The sequence below is a fragment of the Protopterus annectens genome, chromosome 2.part1 (genome assembly GCF_019279795.1).
Source record: "Protopterus annectens isolate FY-2018-M chromosome 2.part1, PAN1.0, whole genome shotgun sequence".
Classification (NCBI taxonomy): domain Eukaryota; kingdom Metazoa; phylum Chordata; order Ceratodontiformes; family Protopteridae; genus Protopterus; species Protopterus annectens.
The window spans coordinates 1,237,277,411-1,237,302,488 of record NC_056729.1 but is presented as its reverse complement, the minus strand read 5'-3'; the positions used below and the strand labels follow the sequence as shown (position 1 = coordinate 1,237,302,488).

General features: G+C 39.4%; 1 protein-coding gene across 1 annotated transcript in view; it reads right to left on the bottom strand.

The window, feature by feature from the left end:
• HSPBAP1 (HSPB1 associated protein 1) overlaps nucleotides 1-25,078 on the bottom strand; it is a 690,132-nt gene that overhangs the window by 67,288 nt on the left and 597,766 nt on the right. Inside the window, exon 4 of the mRNA XM_044062769.1 lies at nucleotides 21,578-21,714. Coding sequence (XP_043918704.1) covers nucleotides 21,578-21,714 — 137 coding nt within the window. The remainder of the gene's footprint in view (nucleotides 1-21,577; nucleotides 21,715-25,078) is intronic.

Here is a 25,078-nt window from a genome sequence, read left to right as displayed (position 1 = left end):
AAGGACTGGTGCATGCCAACCTGACTAAGCAGAAATGATTGCAGCCTTAATCGCAGATTAATCACATACCAGCAACCAGAAAGACAACCAGACTGGCCTTGGGGATGTACAACTCTCAGAAAATGGACAGTTCAACTCTGCCTCAGAGGACATAAAAATCCATCTGGAGTTAGAGAGACTTGAACTGGAGGCCAAACGCTTAGAACTAGAATCAGCAGAGACTGCAGCACTTGTTGGTTGAAATCAGGAAGCAGAAGAAAATGAGAGGCACAGGCAACATGAAAAGGAGATGCTGACTCTTCGCCAGTGTCATGGAGGTAATGGGGAAGGGAATAACCGAACCCCAGAAGCAATAAAGGTCAGTAAATTTCTTCCACACTTTACAGAGGGTAATAATTTTGACAGTTTTATTAATATGTTTGAAAGGGTATACTCCATGCTAAAGTTGTAACTAATGCTTAAATTATAATATTGTTAAAAATTGTTTAATAGAGTGTTTTAAGTTAACACCTGAAGCTTAAAAAGGTTTTATGAGCACAGACGCAAAGTAGATTAGTGTGTGTGTGAATATATTAAGCACTTATTTTCATTGATGCGTGAGTGGGTGTCAGGTTACCATTTTTGAAGGGCTGGCAGACCTTTTGGTGAGGGAACAAGCCCTTAGCACTTTGCCTGAGGACATGAGAATCTGGTAGGCGGATAGAGAATGTAACATTGCAGATAATTTGGGGAAAAAGGCAGACCCATACCTAGCAAGCAGGGGATCACTGCACAGGAAAGGGATACCCAGTGTTGTACATGGGTATAAGGGAACCCATGGTGAGCAGCCTAAACCGCCCCAAGAGTCAGCCAGTAACAGGGAAAGCCACTAGTTGAGGTACATGGCCAGGATCAAGGTTTAAATGTTTTAAATGTAACCAGTGAGGCCATGCAGCATACAGATGTCCATGGAGGCAAGGTGGGAACAAAAGGTAGGGAAGTCAGCAAGTGGGAATGACAGAAAGCCAGCAGTAAGTTGTCTGGAGATAACAAGGGCACCAAACTACCACAAGAGGTTATATCCTTAGTACATGGGAAACAGGCCACTGCTAAGAGAGATACAGCCTCTGACCTAACCATTGTGAAGCCTGCAATGGTTAAGGAGGAGCACTACTTGCTTGGGCAGTTTACTCCATTCAGAGCTTTAGAAGGAACCCCATTCCAAATCCCTTTGGCTACGGTTCACCCTGACTGGGAGAGTGGAAAAGGAAGCAAGCAAGTAGGTGTGTTTGAGGATATCCTGCAGATGTTCTGAAAGGGAATGATTTTGATAATGCAGTACCTTGTGGGCATGCAGTTACATATGGTCAGGCTTGGAACCAAGCATGTGGGTCTGGTAGCCTGGGGGGGACCCAGACAGACTGCACACTTGAAGCCAGGACTGGTGAAGTGGCTACTTCAGGGAGGGAGCTACCCTGTAGCAGTGAGACCAAAGGTGAGCCACAGCTGCTGGTAGGTACTAATGTTCCCTTGGACAGAGTAACTGCAAGGGCAGAGGTAAGCAGTAGTACCCAGGCTGACAGTGGGGCACCACTGTCCGGTGGATTTCAGATGTCCTGTGGAAGGGGAGCTGGGAAGGGTTACAAAGAGAGAGTTGAGACAGGCTCAGCTCTCAGACCCTACATTACAAGGCTTGAGGGGGACAGCCAGGGAGGCACCTGATTCTCAAGGGAAATCTGTATATTGGAACAAAGGGTTACTGTACAGAGTGTGGACCCCTGAGGGAGGGCTAGAAGGTGACAGAATACAGCAGTTTGGTAGTGCCTAGACCCTACCATCTGGCACTTCTAGCTACAGCCCATAACATTCCCTTTGCAGGTCATATGGGTTTAAAGCATACCAAGAGACATATTATGCAAAGCTTTTACTGGCCTGGGATTTCCAGGGTTTCAACACTGTACTGCAGGACCTGTAAACAGTGCCAAAAGGCAGGCAAGGCAGGAGACAAGGAGAAATCGCCTTTGATGTCATTGCCTGCGATTGAGGAGCCATTTCAGAGGATAGCTATGGATGCTATGCAGCCTCTGAGTACCCCAAGTTCCACAGGGAAGAAGTATATCCTAGTAGTAGTAGATTTTGCTACCAAATACCCTGAGGTGGTGGCTCTGTCCTCCATCGAGGCAGAAAATGTGGCAAATGCTTTGTTAGAGATTTTCAGCGGGGTAGGTTTTCCAAAAGAAATACTGACTGACAGGTGCCACTTTCATGTCAGACCTGCTGGCTTGTCTGTGGAAGTACTGTGGGGTGAAGCACCTAAAGACCACCCTCTACCATCCCCAGCCTAATTGTCTGGTGGGGAGGTTAAACTCTACACTAAAGACCATGTTACGGGCATATGCAGACCAGTTTAAGAGGGAGTGGGTCAAACATTTGCCCCATATGTTTGCTTACAGAGAGGTGTCCCAGAAATCAACAGGTTTTTCACCCTTTGAGTTGCTGTATTGGCATGCGGTGAGGGAACCTCTAGATATGATTCAAGATGAGTGGGAGGGTGAGTGTGAATCCCACAAGGAGTCTGCTGTGGCATATGTCCCAAACCTCAGGACAAGGCTCTGGGAACTCATGGGCTTGGCCCAGGAGAACCTGGCAGAAGCTCAACAGCAAAAAAGGTCTGGTATGACTTGAATGCTTAAGCTAGAGAGTATGCTGTGGGGCAGTAGTAGGTTATGGTTCGCATTCCAGTCAAACACAACAAAGCTGCAGGTAGCTTGGGAAGGACCCTTCAAATTGGTAAGGAAAGTCAATGATGTTAACTACATGGTAAAACTGCTAGGCAGGACACAGGGGCAACAAACTGTACCATGTTAACATGATGAAACCTTACTATGATAGAGATGCCCTTGCGCTAAGTATTTACAGTACAAGGCAGGAGGAGTCTTGGGGGGAATCTATGGCTACCGGAAGCCAGCCAGCAAAATTCTAAGTTACTACAGTGGAGCCTAGGGTTGCAGGCAAATGATATGATACGACAGTGCAACACTGAAATGGGGTCAGCTATGCAAAGGTTGTTGGGATCTCAAGAGAGGGAATGTGGTAGTGTATTTGCAAATAGGCTCATCCCTCTCAAGCATTCTCAAGGGTCACTTGAAACACTAGCTTGAGTCTTCAAAGGGGAGAAGAAGTGTAACGAAAGGAGATACTGCCAGCCCAGCCAGCTGGAATTTTGTAAATAATTATATGTCATTGGTAAATATCAAAATGATTTATACAAGATCCTTGTGTTACAAACATATTAGAAGTGTATGTCATGTCTATATCAAACTGCTTGCACAGGCACGTGTGTTGAAAAGATTATTTGCTGGGGTTCCTATTACCTGATCGAACGTTTAGGTTAGTGAATACCTAAACGTCAATCTGGTAACAGCGAAAGCAACAAACGCGAACGGCCCAATTTAAAGCAGGGAAAGAATTGCCTTGGCCGTTAAGTGGATTTTACCCCTTTCTCTACTGTAGAACGATCTCTGAGTTGGTATATTTAGTTATGGGGATGTGGGGGGCAAACTCCCCCATTTCATTTTGGTTTAATTTTTTTTTTTTGTGGCCGAGGAAATTCATTCTCTACATTAAATTGGCCATTCGCTGTTTTAATTTTTCGATATTATCAGTTCAACGTTTAGGTATTCGCTAACCTAAACATTCGATCAGGTAATATAGATGCATTTGCAGAGTGCTGTTTGAAATGTAGGCACAGCATGCTCTACTGGAAGAGAACAGAAATGTACAGCCACTACTGTAACTGTTTAAATGCATATACTTTAACAGTGGAAAGTGTAGTACAGGAGGTCAACTTCAGAAAAATAACTGAAATTAAGCTAGGCCATAAAAGATGGTATCTTTCAGTTTTCAATACAGCAAGAGACACAATGTCTGTACTAGGAAATTTTCTGTATTATCTTTAGGGTGAACTAATTACTAGTTTTGAAAGCATGAAGAAATGCAATTGTTTTAGGACTTCCAGCATCTGCCAGCGATCTGAGGAGAAGCCCTTGTCTGTATATTTTTACAGGTAGATGCTAAATACTGCCAGCTTTATCAATGGCCTGGGAACTAGTAGTCAGATAACAACAAATGATGTAACTCTCCAAGTTATCCCAGCAGTAATATTTGAGATATTCATTTGAGAAGTCTCTTAGTGAGACATGGCATTCTGTATTCTCTGTCTTAGACCTGACAACAGCTAGAAGATCCATTCACCACATCTGCCTTGCTCTATTAGTAAGTTATTAGGTTATAGTAATTATCTTGGATTCAGTCAGGACTATAGTGAAGCTTAGTTTAGGTATTTTTCTTTCTTTATTTGAGACTGCCCTGCAAAGTTATTTTAAGTATTTCCTGTGGTTTTGAACTCTGTCACTGTGAATATATATTTAGTATTGTCTTGTTCTTTTATTATTTATTATTAGATATATTTAAACCAGTCATTGTGGCTGATCTGTGTAGAGATATCCAAGTTATGAAAGTACTTTCATATTTATTTGGTGACACTTTGTGGGCCTAATAGCCTTGCTCTTGGTCAAACTACCATTTGTGTTAATATTAATATTACACAGTAAGACTGGACACCCTTTGTTAAGGGCCTTAAAGTAGCTGATAAGGAGTTGACTGGTGGCGGTGGTAACTACCTTATAGTGTGGGAAGGAGGAGGCATAGCTAGCAAACCTGTGTAAGCCTTTCCGCGTTGTGTGTGTGGGTGTAAATTAAACCTCAGAAAGTGTGTGTCAGCTACTTGTACAGGGACACAAAGCACTGGTTGGACAGAGAGGGTGCTAGAGGTCTTAGCTTGGTCACTCAGCTGAGATCTCAACTCTATAGCTGTGCCAGTGGGGAGTCGTATTGGGGATCTGGAGAAAGAGTGAGAAACCAGCCCCAGACTGACTGTGGTCTCTGTGTGCTCTTAAGGGAAATTGCATTTGATGGAGAGAGCTGCATCTGGAAATTCTGTGTGTACTTGTCATCCTCCCACAGTGTATGTCCCCCACTGGTGCCAGTGTTGAGGACTGAGGCTCCTTGATTACTGGGGTCTAGTGGAGGTTCCTCACAAAGACAACCAATAATAGGACAAAACAGAGGTAGAACAGGAAAAGGAAATCTGGAACAGAGTTTCCTACACACCTCTTAGATCTCTCCAGAAGCACCAAAGGAGGTGGAAGGTGGGTGGAAAGTTGAATAAAAATGAAAATGGGCAACACAGAGGGAACATTATGGTGAGCACGTAACTTTTTTAATCTGATGGTGTTTTCATTCATTCAACTGATTGACCAGAGTCCACAGTGACTTTAACCCTGGGAGGTCCCTAAGAAGGATATTCCAAAAGCACTGCTGAGCCTAAAGTTGCTCTGTGTCTAGAAATCAAATCAAGCTTATAATGAGCAAAGAAAGTGTGTGGATTAGCCCAAGTTGCAGCTGCACAAATGTCATCTAAATATGATCTGGACCAAAAAACTACAGTGACCACCACAGATCTCGTGGAATGGGCCAAATGAGGTTTTGGTAGAGATAAACCCAGTTTACCACAGACAAAAGTTATACAATTAGCCAACCATTTGGCCAATGTTACTTTAGATACTGGATTTCCTACTCTGGTAGGAGAAAAGGAAACAAATAACTGACCAGATTTTCTAAGGTCCTTGGTTCTATGAAGGTAGAAATGAAGTTGTCTATGCACATCCAACAGATGTAACATGTACTCTCCTTTAAATGAAAAACTTGGAAAGAAAACAGGGAGATTAATAACCTGGTTAATATTTGACACAGAAGCTACAAAAGGATGGATTACACAAATACCACCAAGGAAAAAAGATAAAAAATACCACTAGCGACAACAGCCACGATCACAGAGCAGCGCTGGTAGAAAATATATTTATTGCACTTAGCGCTTCAGTTCCCAGGCCTTCACAGAGGGATGGATTAGTTTGCAAAGACACTCTTGGCCTTGTGAAAAATCAGATAAGGAGGTTTTCAAGAAAGAGCCTGGAGTTCAAGATACTCTTCTGGCTGACGTTAATAGCCACTGGAAAAATGGTTTTCCAAGATAAAAAAGTTTAGGTCAGCTTTTTCTGAAGGTTTAAATGGAGACCAAGTTAAAACATTAAGCATTATATTTAAATCTCAAGGAGAAGTAGGATCTTTTAATGGAGGTCTAAGTAAAAAAACTCCTTTGAGAAAGGCCTTGCATAATTTAGAGGAAGCTAGTGTAGAGCTATCTTCACCCATGGGGAAATTAGAAATGGCAAGCAACTAGACTCCGATAGTTAAAAAACTAACTCCTTCATTACAGACTGAAGCAAAAAATTTGAGACTCGCTGGTACAGGCGCTGAAAAAGGATACAGATCTTTGCTAAGTTCCCAGAAAACAAATCTTTTCCATTTACTCTTGTAAGTCTTTCTAGTAAAAGCTTTATAAGAAGATAGCAAAATATGACAGACTGGGGAAAACAGCCTAGGCTGTCTAGCAATTATCAGAACTGTAGAAACCATGAGGTTAGTTTAAGTCCGTTATGTCTGGATGACTCATACATGTTGGGTGAGACAGGAGGTCTGGGAGCTGGATCCAGAATCTATGGAGAGTGTAGAAGGTGAGGCCGGAGGGGCGGGAGCCAAAGTGGACAAGGCCAAAAGGAGGCAATAAGGACAACTGTGCTGTTTAACTGAAGTGCTTTCTGAAGAAATTTGGGAAATAGAGGTAAGGATGGAAAAGCATACAGGAGTCCAGAGGGCCAATTGTGGACTAGACCATCTCTTGGAAACTCCCTCGATGGAGGGATCAGGGCAAAGAACTTGCTGCACTTGTTGCTGAGGGGAGAGGTGAATACATCGCAGCATAGTCGGCTCCACTGACGGAAAGTTATCTCCTTCACTTTGGCATTGAGAGACCAGTCATGAGACATCAGAATGGACCTGCCTAGCTTGTCCACAATCACATTGGATTTCCCCGGGATATGCATTGCTATCAGAAAGCGACTGGAAGAGTCACCCATTGCCAAACTCTCATAGCTTCTCGACAAAGAAGGTAAGATCTGGTTCCCCCTTGTTTGTTGATGTACCACACTACCAACATATTATCCGTCTGAAATGCAATTGTCCCTAGGTGTACAGCATCTTGAAAAGCCTCCAATGTTAGGAGGACAGCTCTCATATCTAGGACATTGATATGCAACTTGGCCTCTTTGGAGAACAACTTGCTTTTGACTGTTTTTTCCCAATTACTGCCTCCCCAACTGAGCTAGAAAGCATCTGTGGTCACCATGGCCTTAGGATGGGGAAGAAAACAAGGGACATCCTTCATGTAGCTGGTTTGAGTGAATCCACCACAGAAGATATCTTGTGCACGCTTGAGTGATCCTGATTGACATGGATAATGGATGTTGTAGAATGGACCACTGAGTTGACAGAGTCCACTGAAGGATCCTCATATGGTACCTGGCCAGTGGAACAAGGGTGATAATTGCTGCCATGCAACCCAAATCCTGCAGGATCAGACAACCTGAAGAGAAGAATTCTGGATCATTTGTTTTACTTGAAACTGTAGAGTGTTTATCTGAGTAGAAAGGAAGAGAAGCTATCTGACTGTATTCAAATGCGCCCCTATGAACTCCAGACTCTGTGTGGGGGTGTGTTGAGATTTGTAACTGACGGTTACTTCCAGATGAAAGCACAACTGGAGCAAGTAGCCCATTACTGTATTAGCTGATGCCTGTTTGGGGCTGTAAGGAGCCAGCCATTTAGACAGGGATAAACCCATGATCACAGCAGTCTCAAGTAAGCTGTTACCACTTCCATGCATTTGGTGAACACCATGGGGGCCTGTGGCAAGACCAAAGAGCATGCTCTGAAATGATAATGACTGGCTCCCCAAATGAAGTGTAGGCATCTTCTGGAATGCCTGCTCATTTTGATGTGATAGTACGCATCCTGAAGATCTATCATGCACATCCAATCATCCTTTTGCAGCAGGGGCAAAACGGACTGAACTGTGACCATCCAAAACTTTGTATACAGAGCAAACTGATTTAACTTGCTGAGATCCAAAATTGGTCTCAAGTCTCCTGTCTTTTTTGGCACTAAGACGAATCTTGAGTAAGTTATGGACCCTCCAAGAACACCAATTCCTCTTATGATGGGGTATCAAAAGACCAACTACCTCTTTGTTGTAAAAGCTCCAGGATGTCTCCAAAGGAGACATCATTAGGTGTTGGTCTGGGAGACCCCTCCCCCTCATTAAAATCTGTATCCTCTGTAAGATTCCTGAGGGGAATTTAAGTGCCTCCTTGTGCACTTCCTCTTGTGAGGGACTTCCTCAGTGGGGTGTACTAGGAAGAGGAGATAATGCCGTGATGGGCTGCCTGGAGGCTTGCTCAGGTTGGCTCTCCCAGTGGAAGAGATGATCAAGGCTCAGGACACAATAGTATGAGGTAGAGTTATCCGATCCAGTGGGTGCAAGGATCTCGGTTTTCTAGGCTAAAAGAAAACTCTCTCCACAACCTCAAAAGTGGAATGCCTAAGAGAAACAGAAGTCAAAGGCTCTGAGACTGAAATCTCTAAAATAGTCAGTTCCTGCAACCCCATCTGCACCCTGCTCAAGGAATGAGTCGGACCCGAGCTATCCAGCACTGAGGCTCCAAGGGGACGAGGCAACATTAAAAAGGTTCAGAATCTACTCCAAGCCCACAGATCCTGCACCAGTGCTTTGGCTCCAAAAGTCCTCCAGCTCTGAAACACTTGGAGCCGATCAGCTCAGGGGAATCATCAGAGTCGATGAACAGACATTCTTCATATCTGAAGTAGACACTCCCAGGGATCTCAGATCTGATGGTTCCGAAACAGAAGGATGGATCAGAGAAGTAGATACTAAAAGGTATGTGGACAGTCATCAGATCTCAGGCCCGGAAGGGGTTACAGCCTGGAGAATCCCCATCTGTATCTGTGCTCTGAGAACTTCATCATCCTGTCCATGTCTGCTTCTAAAAGGGAAACTGAAGACATACCTCTCAACTGTCCAGATTTTTGCCTCCCAATGTTGGTCTGTTCCTCATAAAATTTGTGGTTTTCTGACAAATTACTGAGGACTGAAGTGACTAAATAATGACATAAATTTCAGCACAACACTGGTTCACACTTCATATTTCCTTCAGAAAATGTATGCTAACACAACTTTCTAGTTTATAAGAGCAATACTTCAAATCTGTCACTATTTTTGGGCCTTTGTCTTCCTCTCCATTATGTTAGGCTTTGTTCAAACTTCTTGCATAAAGAGGTTGAGAGGTATGACTGCAGACAGGAGGTAGAGGAAAGAGGCCTAGAATGCTTTCGAGACGACTCCTATAGGAATAGACAGGGAAGCCTGGATGAAGTAGGATCCAAAGGAAAAGGAAGAGTACAGATCCGTGGTGATTTATAACTCTGAGCTGTCGGATTCGAGGTAGCTGGATTAGACTTTTTTTTTTTAAAGGACCTTGGCAGGAGGGTCCATTGAAGGAACTGAAGTTAAGGGACGATCCATAGACATTTCCAAGATTCCTTGCCCTTAGCTTGAGAATCAACATTTCTAACTTTTCTGAAGGGGTATGAGCTCCAGCCACTGAGCAGAAAGATTTGGAAGGCAAGCTACCCTGTAGAATGAACTTGTTTTTACAGTCAATTAAATTCCTAGAATTGAAACCAGAGCAAATATCACAGTTTATATTAAGATGGGCCATATCACAGTTGACATTAAGGTGGGCCAGACCCAAAGAATAAACACATTCCCTGTGGGCATCAGAATTTGGGATCTTATGCCCACAGGAAATGCACTTTCTAAACCCAGAAGGTTTCTCTGACAACTTATAAACACCATCAACAGTCCATAGAACAAGTTCTTAAACAAAAATGGATAGCAGCCACAAATGCAGAAGCAGTGTGGTAAATACAGTAAAAAATAAACAGGCAAACCAATGTGTTCTTGCACAAGCAGCAGTCACTTTAATAGGATAAAATCCCCAGAGATGCTTAGCGCTCTAGCCTTTTACAATCCAGGCATCATCAGAGTCAAATAAAAATTCACAACAGTCACATTAATAGGAAGAACAGACTGACATAATTTCCTGTAACGAAAAACAAAAGTTGACCAGCAAGAGCAGACACAGATGTAAAAGTAAATCAGTCCTTTATTATCACGATATGTTCAGACCGGTTTCGGCAAGGATTGCCTTCTTCAGTGTAGGACAAACAAAAAATGCCCTGTTAACATATGTAATATATACATAATGCAAACCAATAGGCAGACAGAAGTCATAAATATTCATGAGACACTGATATTGTGGAATACAAAAAATGCCCTGAAACTTTCTTCACTCAAAAACAAGGGCTAATACAGAAAACCAGTGTAGCACACATAAATATTCATGAGACACTAATAATGTGGAATGCAAAAATGCCCTAAAGCTTTCTTTACTCAAAAAGAGGGCTAATACAGAAAACCAGTGTAGCACCAGAGTGCCAAATTAATAAATGTCAACATATTTTGAAAAGAAGAAATGCACCTAAAAGTAAACTGATAACAGTGGTGGAATATTATAAACCATGTAAAAGTGCAAAATTGTAGGTTACATGTTAAATATTCATCAATGTAAATAAAAAGAATGATTTAAAGAAATTGATCCACATAACTGTCATACATTTGATATATACATCATGATAGATGATAATAGCCCACAAAATAAAATGCAGTATAAATGTACCATAGATGAGGAACCACAGATATTCATATATATGAGACCTGAAACTAGACATTCATTATCCATCAATGTTTTAAGGCTGAGAAACTCAGTATAATGGCTCACTACAGATGGTCATTGAGGCCAGGAGAGAAAAGGCCCCCAAGAGTAACTATCCAGTATTTCTCTTTATGATCCAAGAGACCATGCCAACCCTGTTTGTGACTACGATCGCCTGTGATACGATCAATAATCATAAAAGTATATTTGGCTTGTGGATGTTTGAGAGTATGTTGGTACAGGGCATTAGTAGTTTTGTGATTTCTAATATCACTGCGATGTTCATTAATTCTAGATCTGAGGGGCCTGGAAGTTTGGCCCACATAAAATGCCCTGCAGTAACAGTTTGCAAGGTACACAACCCAATCACTACCACAATTACCAAATATTTTAATGTTGTATACTTGACTGGTATTACGGCTTGAGAATTCTTTGGATTTGTTCATCAGTGAACATGACCCACAATGGCCACAGGGAAAGGAACCAACTAACTCCACCCCATGTAATGTGAGTTGTTTATGAGTGGTCCCCCCACTACCTATGTGTTTATAGTGAGATAAGTATGAACCCAATGTTTTGCCTCGTTTATAAGCAAAACGACACTGTTGCCCCAAAAGTGACCTCAATTGATCATTGGCAAGCAAGATATTCCAGTGTTTGTTAATGGTATTCCTTATCATATTGATGTTTCTACCAAAGGTAGTAATGAATCGAAGGGGGGTTCCCAATGTGGTATTCTGCTCCGTTTTGTATTCCAACAACTTTTCCCTATTGATCTGGTTGACCCGGCACCTGGCTAAGTTGACATCTTTGTTGTCATAACCCCTGCTGGCAAATCTCTGACATAAGTCCATGCTGGCTAAATCGTATTCAGCACCATTGGAACTGAGGCGCTTTATACGCATGAATTGTGACACCGGAATACTCCTGATAGTGTGGCGTGGGTGCATGCTGGAAGCATGTAACAAGGTGTTATATTGTGGGTATTTACGGAAAACCTTACTTGATAATGTGAGGTCCTGGTTCTTGGAGACTGTAACATCCAAAAAATTAATCGTATTCTGATCATATGATAACGAGAATTCCAGTCCCCATAAATTGCTGTTAAGGTATTCAACAAATTCATGTAAATAGCCCAAATCCACACGCCACACTAACCAGCAGTCATCCAGGTAACGTCGCCAGATGTCCATTTCAACCTGATAAATATTGTGTGAATTGTCATAAATCATGTACTCCTCAAAATAAGCCATAAAAAGGTCAGCATAAATGGGAGCGAAAGACGCTCCCATTGCTGTACCTTGCAATTGCCAATAACACTGGCCTTGAAAATAAAACACATTTTTATTGAGTACATGTTCTGACAAACAAATTAGTAGAGTATTAAATCCCGGTGAGTACAAATTTGCCCTGTTAAGCCAATATTGAAGAGATTGTAGGCCTGCCCAATGTGGAATACTGGTGTATAATGCCTTAACGTCTAAAGTACACATATACCATCCTAGTTCTAATTGGGTATCCTGGATAATCTGTAGGAATTGGGTTGTGTCCTGCAACCTAGCCCTAATCAAACCCAGCAAGGGTTTGAGGTATTTCGTAAGAAAGGCTGATAGAGGTTCCGTAAGTGATCCTATTCCAGAGACAATAGGTCTACCAGGAGGTTTGATAAGTGATTTGTGAATCTTTGGCAAAAGATATAAGATCTGTTTACGGGGTTCTGATACAGTCAAAGATGAAAGACATTTTTTGGTAATAATCCCCTCCTCAAAAGCTAGCTTTAGAAAAGAATCAATTTCCTCTTTAAAATGCGGAGTGGGATCTATAGGCATATGCATGTAACAAGTTTTGTCTGATAGTTGTGACAACCCCTCCTGTATATAATCATCTGTATTAAGAACCACCACTGCACCTCCCTTATCAGCTGAGAGTACTGTTATATCCTTGTTATTGCGTAGTTGATCCAATGCCAACCTGTCACTTGGAGTAAGATTATTTTGTAACATAATGTGACCATAATTCTCAAAATGGAGGTCCCTCAATATAGATTCCATGAAAATGGAGACATGTTTATTCATAGTTGGTTGAAACACCGATCTACCAAACCTAAATTCATCCGATGTATGTGAACTGTCATGAGCAGAAAACAATTTTAAATTGAGATTACGACAAAAAGCCTGCAGATCCTGGATAATATGATATTCTTGAGAGAAAAAAGCTGGTATGTAATTGAGGCCCTTGTTCAATAAGGCTGTTTGTTCTTCAGATAACAACGTTCTAGAAAGATTCAAGACATTTTGATTAGGTACCTGGGCTAAAGCTAACTCAGAAAATTGTTGAGTAGACCCTGAAAGGAGATGTCCGGAGGTTCTTTTCCTGTGCTTCCTGCCCCCCCGATGCCCTGTGCTACTTCTAAAGGGATATTTCTATTACTTTTCTTTCTGTTTGGTGAACCCCTATCAGAGACCCCTTCACTATCCATAAAGGAGGAATCATCCCCTGAAGTACTATTAAAGGAACTATCCCTATTTTTCAAAATGGATCGAAGTCTCTTTTTGGTATGACCGGGCCCCAACCTTGTTTGGTTCGTGTCAGCAAATCTGACAGAACGTGTGAACTCAAATGGTCTGCCCCTTTGATAATCTGAAGTGTCTCTATGAAATTTTTTGATTTTACGTTTCTTGATAATCTTTTCATGTTCAGTCAGATCTTTTGATAATTTTTTAATATTATCTTGATATTTCAAGGAAGATTCAAATTTGCTAACATCTGAACATAATGTCTTAATTTCTTGTATATTCATATCAACAGTCCTTTCATAATATTGTAATAATATATTCACAAATAACATGGACCCGATCTGTAATGCTTCTTTCCAGTCCTGATTCAGCTTGTCATCCGGTCTCCCTACTAGGGGTTGAAGACGTATTCTAATCCCCCTAGGGGCCATCTTCTGGTTAGAATAGGCTCGAAACAATTTTAGATGCCAAATATTAGATCTTAATGTTTTAAATGCCTTGGTAAGGGAATGAAAAAACATATCACAATCCACAGTCGGTAGTTGTTCAATAGTGTCCGGATCATTGCTTGGTGGGGTGTTGATCCCAAAAACACCTATATCCTGCCTATCAGCACATAATCCGGACAAAATGCTATCCAGGTCCATGCTGTGAATAAATATGGGTTGCGCCCACACCACTAGGAACAATAAGATTATGAATTATCAAATATTCTTTATTTTTTAGAACCCCAGGCGTACCAAAAAGTGATGAATTCCCAAAATAACAATATTCCAAATTCAAACAAATAATCCCAATAGAGAGCACAAGAGCCAAACAAAAAGGCAGGAAGCACACCACAATTCCAAAAACAAATTTGGAAAACTAATCAAGTACAGTACCAAAAACTAGGCTGATAAACACAAGAGAGTGTAAATCAAACCAGTGTATTGTCAATAAAAAATGTCAAATGGTACAACCCTGTTAGTGATAGTCAACTCAAAAATAATTTCAACACACAAAATGACAGACTACCATAAATGGATCATCTGGCCATTTATTCTGTGGAACCGAGCAGTGGATATGAATCCAAGAAGACAAAAGCAATTGTTAGCATCAATCAGAATATTTAAGACAATATACAAAATACTATTAGGGATCCAAATAAGAGTATTATAATATAGAGTCTCGAAATGAGAGTTTAGGTATAGCTCAAAGTGTCTTGATAACAGAATGGATAGTACATCAATAAGCAACTGTCTATATAGTATAAGGACAAAGGCTGCAGTTAACACCAGTCAAAATATTTTAGAGATCATACCACATAGCGTTAGAGGCTTGGACAAAGATCTTAAAATATGAAATCCCCAATTGGGAATATAAATTCAGCCCCAGCTGTATTAATATCAGTATCAGTGATATATATTTTGGTTCAACTGTCCATGTAGTGTGATTAATCAGAATCCCCCAAAAAAACATAAATCCACTGGTAAAGGATCTGTATGCTGTAATGACCAAATCAATACAGCAAAACTATACAATAATCGTGAATGAATGTATTCAAGAACCACCAACCACTCCCTATGCTAGTGATGTAAAAATAAGCTTATAAAAATTAACTACCTGTCACCACATATATGAAAATGAGAAGTAATATAGGAATGTGGTAGTCTATTCAACCTGAGAGTCACATTAGGACAAAATACAATAATATTTCTTGAATCCCATAAACTGAATAGAAAGTCGCCTCAATGGCTACAAATAGAACCTGACCTGATAATACATAAGATGTACTAAAATAATAGAAATATCCTACAAAAAAGATATAACCTAATCAGCAATTGACAAATGTAGTTGCAGTAACAACATGCTAACATATTATAGTGTCCTTTTCTGTAGTCATAAAATCTGTATGTTCATAATGCCTATAGAGACCACAAAAAAAGAAAAGAACAAACCATGTCACTGTGATTCCCTCAATACAATAGAATGATTTGAAAATCTGTACGTTCAAATCCCAAACAAAGTCAGACTAACTGTGTTCTGAATCAAAAGGTATCCAGGATGTTACCTAAGTCTTGAAACATTCAGAGGCAAGTGATATCAGACCTCAAAAATATATATATATGTTAGCCTGATCCTCAACACATACAAAATTCAAAAGCTAACAATTGACAGTTATGTGAAAACACAGCCACAATATTAATATAGAATATCAACGTCCCAAAAGACACAATGAACTGTTCAGAATGTCCCTGAAAAAATATATGAAAATATCCATTGGACAAATGTAAAGTTAGCATAAAATATTCCCAACTTGCCAAGCATCAAGTGATACTCATACGTGTTGATCCGTCGCCTATGCCTATAACAAAGGTTAGGCGTGTAGAATCCAACTGATGAATAAGTCCCACAGTAGAATATCATTCATATATTCCCAGACGATCATCCCAAAAAGAAAACTGAAAAAATGTAGAAAAAATGTTCAATAATGTCCAAACAGTTCCTGATACATTAGAATAATAACTGCGAAATGGAATTTGCGGTTGTGACAAGTTCTTAATTGCCATTCAGTTTCCTTGATCTGCACATCAAGGTCAATGTCGCCCCCTCTTGTACTGACCAAAACTCTATCAACAAAAAATAGGAACTTTTTGAAATTTGTACACTCTGAACTGTGGGTGTAAATGGCACTGGTACACCTTGCATTTCTAATATCCCTGTTGTGTTCTATAATCTTGTCATGTAGTTTCCTGGTGGTCTTGCCTATATAAAATGCATGGCATGAAATGCAGGTAGCAATATAAACAACATTTTTAGTGTTACAATTACAGCGCCCTGGACACTAAGTTCCTACCATAAGAGTCAATCTGGACATAAGGTCCGTCATTAATAAATCTGCAGCTTGAACAGAAGCCACATTTGTGCATACCAGAGGCATAATTGTTCTCTTTAGTATCCATGTCTCTCTCCAAAATTTCTAATATTTTTGCCTCTACTGAAAACAATTTTAGGCTCTGACCCTAATTTGTTTTTCAGGTCATTGTCTAATAAGGCTCCCCAAATTTTCTTCATGCTTCCCTTTAAATGCAAGGCAAAAAGTTCCTATTTTTTGTTATTGATAGAGTTTTGGTCAGTACAAGAGGGGGCGACATTGACCTTGATGTGCAGATCAAGAAAAATGAAGGGCAATTAAGACTTAATGCCAGGGTGAAACCTGGAATTAACACAATTTCCATCTCGAGTACCTTGAATAAAAGAGCAAAACAGGTTTAAATACAGGCTCCTTCAAGCCTCAATGAATGCTAGCAGTTTTTAGGAAAGAAACTTTTTTTAAAATATATTTTTAACAATGTATATATGGTTTTATTACTTAGTATTTTATTGTTATTGCAATAATTCCAATAACATGGATGTCATTCATAAACTAGTACATTATTCATGAATGCATGATGTTACAGGAAATTATGTCAGTCTGTTCCTACTATTAATGTGACTACTGTGAATTTTTATTCGACTCTGATGATGCCTGGATTGTAAAAGGCGAAAGCGTTAAGTCTCTAGTGATTTTATCCTATTAAAGTGACTGCTTCTTGTGCAAGAACACGTTGGTTTGCCTGTTTATTTCTTAAACAAAAAGCCTGCAAACAGAGAGAGTGACACTTTTCTATAACAGACAAACTTACTATAATATATACCTTTTTTTCAGGAAAGAGAAAAGGGGCTAGAATGGAGAAGCTACCACCAATGGTAGGAAGGATACTCAACGCAGTATGAAAGAATACCAGCAATGGTAAAGGATAAGAAACTATGCTAAAACAGTAAATTATGGGAGGGAGGAAGCAGAAAGGTAAAATACCAACATTTTTTGCAACTCACACATGCCACTGGAAGGAAAGAATCCAAATATTGTATCAAAATCACTTGGAATCTAGGAATCTACATCTGATATCTAATGGCAGCAAATGAGATCTGGGGTATGATAGGTTGGGAGGCATTATGGGTAAAGGGAGGAGCTAAAGAATTCTAGGATCCAATGATATGGAACAAGCGGCTGAGTCGGATCCAAGTCTCGGATCTGAACCCATCAGTTGAGGAATGAATGAAAATGACATCATCAGATCAAATAATACACCCGATTTACAGTCATCTAAAATCTAGATAAATACAAGCCAGTGGTGTTGACTTGAAGGTCTGAAAACAAATAGAAGCTGGCCTAAATCTGAGTCTTATGCTACACCAATGGTAACTTTTTCGCTTTCAGATGTGCCACCTGCAACTTTAATCATGAGAGTTCTTCTCTGACAAGTTTGCTATGCAACACATAAAACATGAACTTATTTACAGTTTACAAGTCTGTCATTAATACTCAAAAGAGGAACAGAACAAAGTGTCAGATCCATATAAGATGGAATATACTACATTAACCACTATCCACTGCTTCAGTGACTTTGAAAAAAAATGAGGTTAATGAGGTTAAAGAGGCAGGACTTGCCACTGATGAAGATCAGAAAGATAGCTGTCCATTTGATTGTACTGCCTGTAAAACCAATCAAGTCTAACTTTTGTATAAGGATTTGGTGATCATCTCCCTCAAATGCTCTTCAGAGATCCACAAATACTCTTCCCTGGAAAAAGGGAGACTGAGCTGGGGGAATAATTCTTTTCCTAATATATTTTGAGAATCAAGAAATACAAAAGTAAAAACTTAACTAAGCAATGTATGTGCATGTTACCTAACCTTAAAAAACACATTCATATAAATATCCTTATTCTTTAAGACATATCACAAAATCTACTATGTTACGCCCATGTCTATCAACCATCCACACAAATTCTATACCAAAAAGCCTAAACAGCTTTGACGTTATACCATAAACAACCAATGTACTAACAATAACTTCTCAGAAGTAACTGTACTCATGTATATAAATTCTTAGTTTCACAGGTAAGTACTTGCCAGTCAGTCTGCAGGCCATCATAAGCATAGCCAGTAACTCATATTCAACAGTTTCCTCCAGCCTCAAAGATGGCAACACAGGACAGACCCGGGGAAACATGAGGCTGCCATCCAATTATTTAGGATTACCTCGAAGGTGGCATGGATGCTGCTCTGTTTGAGTTTATTCCAAAGGTGGGAGATACATTAGGATATAAATGTATCATGTATATGTGCTTTCCTTATATGTTGATGAAGGTTTAGCTCTTTTTGAGAACTATTTCTGAAAGAACTATGGAACAGCCCTAGATCCAGGGATTTAAATTTTGCTTCTGACATAAATAGAATATGCTGGCAAGACAGATATGTACCTTAAAAGATCCCCATGCTCTGTAATAGGCTCAGCAACATATGAAGCAGAGTCCATCCCTAACCCTGTTCAAAAATAGCCTTGACCATTGGATGGAAATATTAAATTAATCCCAGTGCTGGCCCATGTTTCTTACATACAGAGGGCAACAGTAACCATTCCCTAACTAACACTGGATAGGATCATGATAAATTCACCCCAAGATGGTTCCCATGTCTCCGACAGACAGAAGCCAACAGTTAACATTCCCTTATCCCCCACACACCTTTTTAGCAACCCCCTAACTAACATACCCTCAGATTTAGATGCACATGTTACAAGGGGACACAACTGGATTTGGATTGTGCAGCTAGGCTTATAAAGGTCCTGGTGGTCGTTAGCCTAGTACATACCTATAAACAAATGAAACTATTTGTTCTGCAAAGGAGTAGGAGGTCAAAGAGGGTCAGATCTTTCATGGTTCAAAAGGCTAAACACAAATCCCCATGGAGAACTCTATGAGAGAATGAGTACTGAGCGAGATGGAGAAGACGGAGCATTTCTACTTTTAAAGATTTTTAAAGGAATACTGTCAAAGGCCTTGGCCAGGTTCAGATATGCTGTATGTATTGTATAACCACTATCCATTACTGTGGTGACTATTGCAAAAAAAAAATTTAATGAAGTTAATAAAGAGTCATTACAATGAAACAACATCCATGGAGACAAACTCAAGTAGTGCACAAACAGTGCTTATAAGGCTATTGTTAAATTCATACAAGAATAAGAGTTTCATTTGAGAGACTCTTGATATATTTTAGAATTAAGTAAGGTGAAAGACAGACACAAAAACTTTTTTTGTCCCATGGATGTTGTTTCATTGTATACAAGTATCCAACAAGAGACAAAGATAGATTTTTAGAAATTCCTTAAAGTTCACTGAATTTAATAGCAGCCTTATAAACACTGTGTGTACTACTTTAGGTTGTTTAGGACAACATTTTTTTTTACATTCCAAGGGAAATGTTTTAAACAAAAAACGGGAGTGGCAATGGGAGCAAGGCTTGATCCCCTTTTTGCAAATTTGGTAATGGTGTGGTGGGAATAGGCCTACTTCAGGACCCACAGACTGTTTGAGAAGGTTATATTATGTAAAAGGTTTACTGATGACCTAATTGTTTCCTGGAAAGGCTCAAAAGATGAATTTCATCAGTTGTTTAAACATGTTAATAATAGCACTGCCTTTTTGAAATTCACTTTAAGTGATATTGGAAATGAGATCAACTTTTTGGACAGTACCATCTCCTTAGATGAGGAAAGTGGGAGATTTACAAGTAGAATCTTCAGAAAGGACACATTTATAAATAATTATTTGCATAGGAAAAGCCAACACCATTTTCATATGAAGAAAGGGGTTATAAAATGTCAATTCATCAGGTTAAGTAGGTTGAACAGTAATGATGAAATATTTTTTGCAGAGATTGAATATCTCGGGGAAGCTTTTCTGGACAGAAGGTATGATACAGAAGTGTTATCCAACAATATCCAAGAAGTTAATTCATTAAGGCAGAATAAAGTGGGACTGATTTTAAACAACCACATGATACAGATCACAAAAGATAAAAAGAAAAGGGCAAGTTTAAAAAATTCCCCTAACTTACATTATGGTGGGTCATTACCACTCCCCATAACCTCCGACATGGCTCTTATCAAAAATACACTGAAAGAGAATTGGACGATCATTCTTGGGAATACAGATTTGGTTAAGGTTAAGAAACTGCCCGATATTTAATTACAAAATAATTAACAATGTTAAAACTATTTTAGAAAATATCTAACCCCACAAATGCATGCATACAGGGCAATTTTGGTACGTACAGATGTGGAAAATGTAAATACTGCAGGCTTATTAGCAATACTTCAAGGCTTTACATCAAAGTAGTCAGCAGGACTACTTGGTCATAAAGGCAGATTTGATTGCAACTCCTGAGGGGGTGGTATACTTAGCCACCTCTGAGAAATGCTTGGGCTACTTTGTTGGGGAAATTATTAGAAAGGTATCTAGAAGATTTATGAACACATTACGTCTATTAAAAATAAGGACATAAGTAATTCATGGTGAAACATGCTTTAAATTGTCTAGAGTTTACAAAATGTTCTTTTTTTGTAGTAGATGCAGTTAAACCGGACAATTTATGAGGGAACTACAATACACTGCTTGAGTGTCGTAAGGCAGAGTGGCAGATCAGGTTGGGTGCTGATAAAGAACCAGGTTTAAATGAGTTAATCAACATTAAATGTTTTTATTAGCACAAAGATTCCAATAAATATAGTAGATGGTGTTTTATTTCATTATTTTTACAAACTTTTTTTATACATTTCAGGGTGCTGCTTTAAATAAGTTTTTTTCAAATTAATTGATATGATTTGGTTATTGGTTCCTGGGGGTCATATCATTTAGTGACACAGGTTTTAAATGTGGACATGAAAGATATAGTTTTATTTCTGAAGAAGTTCTTATAATAAAATAAAAAAAGAACAAAAGCGCTTAATTAATGTTCGAGGCTCCTTCTTGCCGTCAGCCATAGTACAAGTTGCTTTCTTCTTGTTTTTCAGTTTACAAGTGTGTGTATGCGCATGTGTGTATGTGTTATGCTTTAATTTATTTATAAAATATAATCCCAATCCACAAAGGACCAGCTATAGCAACAGACAGGTAACCTCACTACGCTTTCACAGATGAAAGGAGCAGAACAGTGTCCTAAATGTTTTTTGAACTCTGGTTACAATTTTAGAAGTGTTTATTTGAATCGAATTTTACGTTTGAATGTTTCAATAATTTTACAGTTGTGAAACAAAATACTACCAGTGGTGAACAGTTTAAAAATTGCTATGATTAACAGCCATTAAACTTGACAGTTTCCAGTTAAAGGGAGTGGCTAGGTACCAACATCAGCATTAACTACCATATGAATGGATTCAACATCTACAGTACTCAGATTACCTTCCCTGCACCTGCAGCACCAAGTTACAGCCATAGCAGTCCAAGTGACAAGGTGTGTTTGCTCCTTCAGTGCCAATCCACAGTGTGCTGTCTTTACCATCCCTTCCAGGAAAGCCAAAATCAGACCAAACAACATCCTGTTGTGAAGAAACGCACACATTATAAAATCATATTTCCCATACAGTTACAACAGTGTATCATCATGACTGCATCAAAATACTAATACAGAGAATCAAGGTTCCTTTCTTACACATGCTAGCAATGTATACTGTGAAATTCAAGTACCCTGACTTGAAGTAAAGGACCTAACTACACAGCAGTTAACTGCTGGAATACCATGTAATCTATACTTCCTTTCCAATTGATTTACTACCCAAAAGGCTAATATTTCTTCTGCAAGTCTGCAGTTTACTCCATTCATGAAATATGGAACTCAATCTTGGCCTCTTCTGCAGCTCTTTCAAGAGAGTGAGAGCATTACTTTGCGCATTCAAAACAAAATGAACTCTCTTCAAGCATGGAGTGCTCCTCATAGCTAATCATAGTGTACACAAAGTCTGAATTTCCCACAGTCTAACTCATTGTTAATCAGTGTTACAAATTCAGAATCCAGGTGAGAAAGTTGTTGGTGCTCTTCAATTAATCTCTAAAAGAGTTAGATTAAGGTCCAACCAAACCATACAGACTTAAGATTTTCTGCTAATGGGTCACTTCCAGCTTAAGACTGTTCTGATTTAGAACCTTCCTCATACGTCACCAAACACAATAAGAAAGCTGAACAAAATTACTGGTCCATATATTTGTAACCGTAATGGGGAATTTGAAGGTAGCCTTAACATGATCCAAGACTACAAAGCAACTATTGATCAACTTACTATCTGCAACTAGACATAACTTTGTCACTGATAACGAAAAGGGAGCACAATTCTCTCATAAAATGCTCAACACTGGCCAAGTATCATTACATCTTGAATCTGCAGATGTGGACTATCAACCTGTATTATTTTAGAATGAATCCCCTGCAAATAACATTTTTTTACACTTCTTGCTCCTTGTGGGAGAAATACTACTGAATGCTAGAATGGTGCCTCTTCTTGTGCACAGTAATTAAGGAAAACCCTCATATCTGGGGAGAAAGCATAGCTCATTTGGCCATTCACAAGCAGTATAACATAGGATAAACTTGGCCTATGTTAACCTGCAAATGAATTTAAAAGAATGACCAAAAAAGGCAAAAAATACTTAAATCAAAAGCAGAGATTAATTTCTTGACTGCTACTCCACTGAAATGAGTTATTCTGTACCTTGTATGAGAAAAAAAATTGCAACACCTTTTGCACCCTTCTGTTAACCTTCAGTGTATCACATCAGCCCAGACTGTTGGGTTTCTGATCTCTGAATGTTAACATGGTAACATTAAAATATTACTAAATAATTATCTGGCTACAAAAGAAAGGTGCAAATGGTCTACTGCCTAAATTTTATTACAGTGTGTGGTTCATACACACACCTTCTGCTGTTCATATTATCAACACCTACTTTACAAAGGAAAATTTCATGAACTCTGGAATGATGAATTATCAAACAACAGGTCTGAATCTGTTTATTCTTCTAGCCCTAACAAAATATCAGGAAAAGATTTCACAAGTATAACACCTGTACACACATGGTGGGATGTGTGACTAGTAACATGGCTTTAGAAAGGTCTGTGCATCCCCATTACTTTCATTTTCCCTAGTGACAAGATATACAATAAGACATAATGTGAAATAACTTGTGCAGTGTTTACATTTTACTAAAGGTCTTCCCCTCAGTATTCTACCCTTTACTTACTAAGGACACAGAAGTTATGTACATCACATAACATTATCAGGCTTGATTAAGACTTGTTTATCTAGAGCTGTTGCTAGTTGAAAAGCCTTTTTCCATAAAGCATCTTTAGATGATGTATGTGCAGCCAAAGCTTGGTCTTTACTGAACACCTTTACTAGACATTATAAACTGCAGTTATCATGCGTATGTTTTAATAGGCTATCCTCCTTGGAGGGTTAGTGAGGAACTGCATCCTAAAGTTAATGAAAAGTGAATTGCCATAGCAGATACAAAGGTTATATGATGACCAGTGATCTAGTTGGAGAATTTGGTCATTTTTAACCATCCCACCTCCATCCTTTCTGTTTTTGGTAGGGATGGGATGCTGTTTTTCTTTTTTGTCTTGATGCATTTAGCTTGTTCAGACACTGGAATTTACATTAGATCTTCTACGAGAATTCAGTCTTTGTTAAAATTTAGGACTCCATGCATGCTCAGCTTGTCAGACAAAACTTTCCAAGGCTACTGGTGCACCTCCTCCTGTCCATGATGCCCCCTGCCTCTCTCCTCTAATTCCAGTGTCTGAACAAGCTAAATGCATCAAGACAAAAAAAAAAACAGCATCCCATCCCTACCAAAAACAGAGAGGATGGAGGTGGGATGGTTAAAAATTACCAAATTCTCCAACTAGATCACTGGTCATCATATAACCTTTGTATCTGCTACGGCAATTCAATTTTCATTAACTTTAGGATGCAGTTCCTCACTAACCCTCCAAGAAGGGTAGCCTATTAAAACATAGACATGATAACTGCAGTTTATAATGTCTAGTAAAGGTGTTCAGTAAAGACCAAGCTTTGGCTGCACATACATCATCTAAAGATGCTTTATGGAAAAAGGCTTTTCAACTAGCAACAGCTCTAGATAAACGAGTCTTAATCAAGCCTGATAATGCTCTCCCACACTTACGATAAATAAATGAGAGACAGTTAGAAAGCCAGTAAGTCAAACAGTTTATTGTCATTTTGCTCTTGTTTCTGGGAATCAAATGAAACAAACTGTTGATTATCCTTTCTGAAGATCTTGGTCTTGACTCTGTAATACACAAGCATGAAACCAGAAAAGTACAGTTGTGTACCTACCATAAATGTAGATGTTCGAGTGTATTCACTGTTGCAGTCATTACACTTGGGTTATCCTGCTGGCAGGTTACCCGCAGTCGGCCTAAATTCCAAAATCCTGGTCCGGCGTCGGTTGCTGTCACCTCTTACCTGACGTCAGTGCGCCAGGGGTATATAAGATGCAGCAGACGCCATTTTCTTCAGTTTTTCTTGCCCCAGATGTCAGGTGCCCCCAAAAGGGTAGGCTAAAAATATTGCTTATAAAAAGCATGTACTAAAATAAACATTACCTTCATCTACAAGCAAATACACCACATAGGTTGTACAGAATAGAGAAGTACAGCCAAGTCCCAGCAAAGAAAGGGGAATGGTGGGTGGGTAACCTGGACTGCAACATTGAATACACTCGAACATCTACATTTATGGTAGGTACACAACTGTACTATGTTTATCGTGTTTCACTGTTGCAGTCATTACACTTGGGTTGAATCCCAAAAGTGAGGTTGGGTGGCTGGGTCTAAATAGAATTCCGGCAGAACTGCAGTGGCAAAGGCTGCTCTGGATTTAG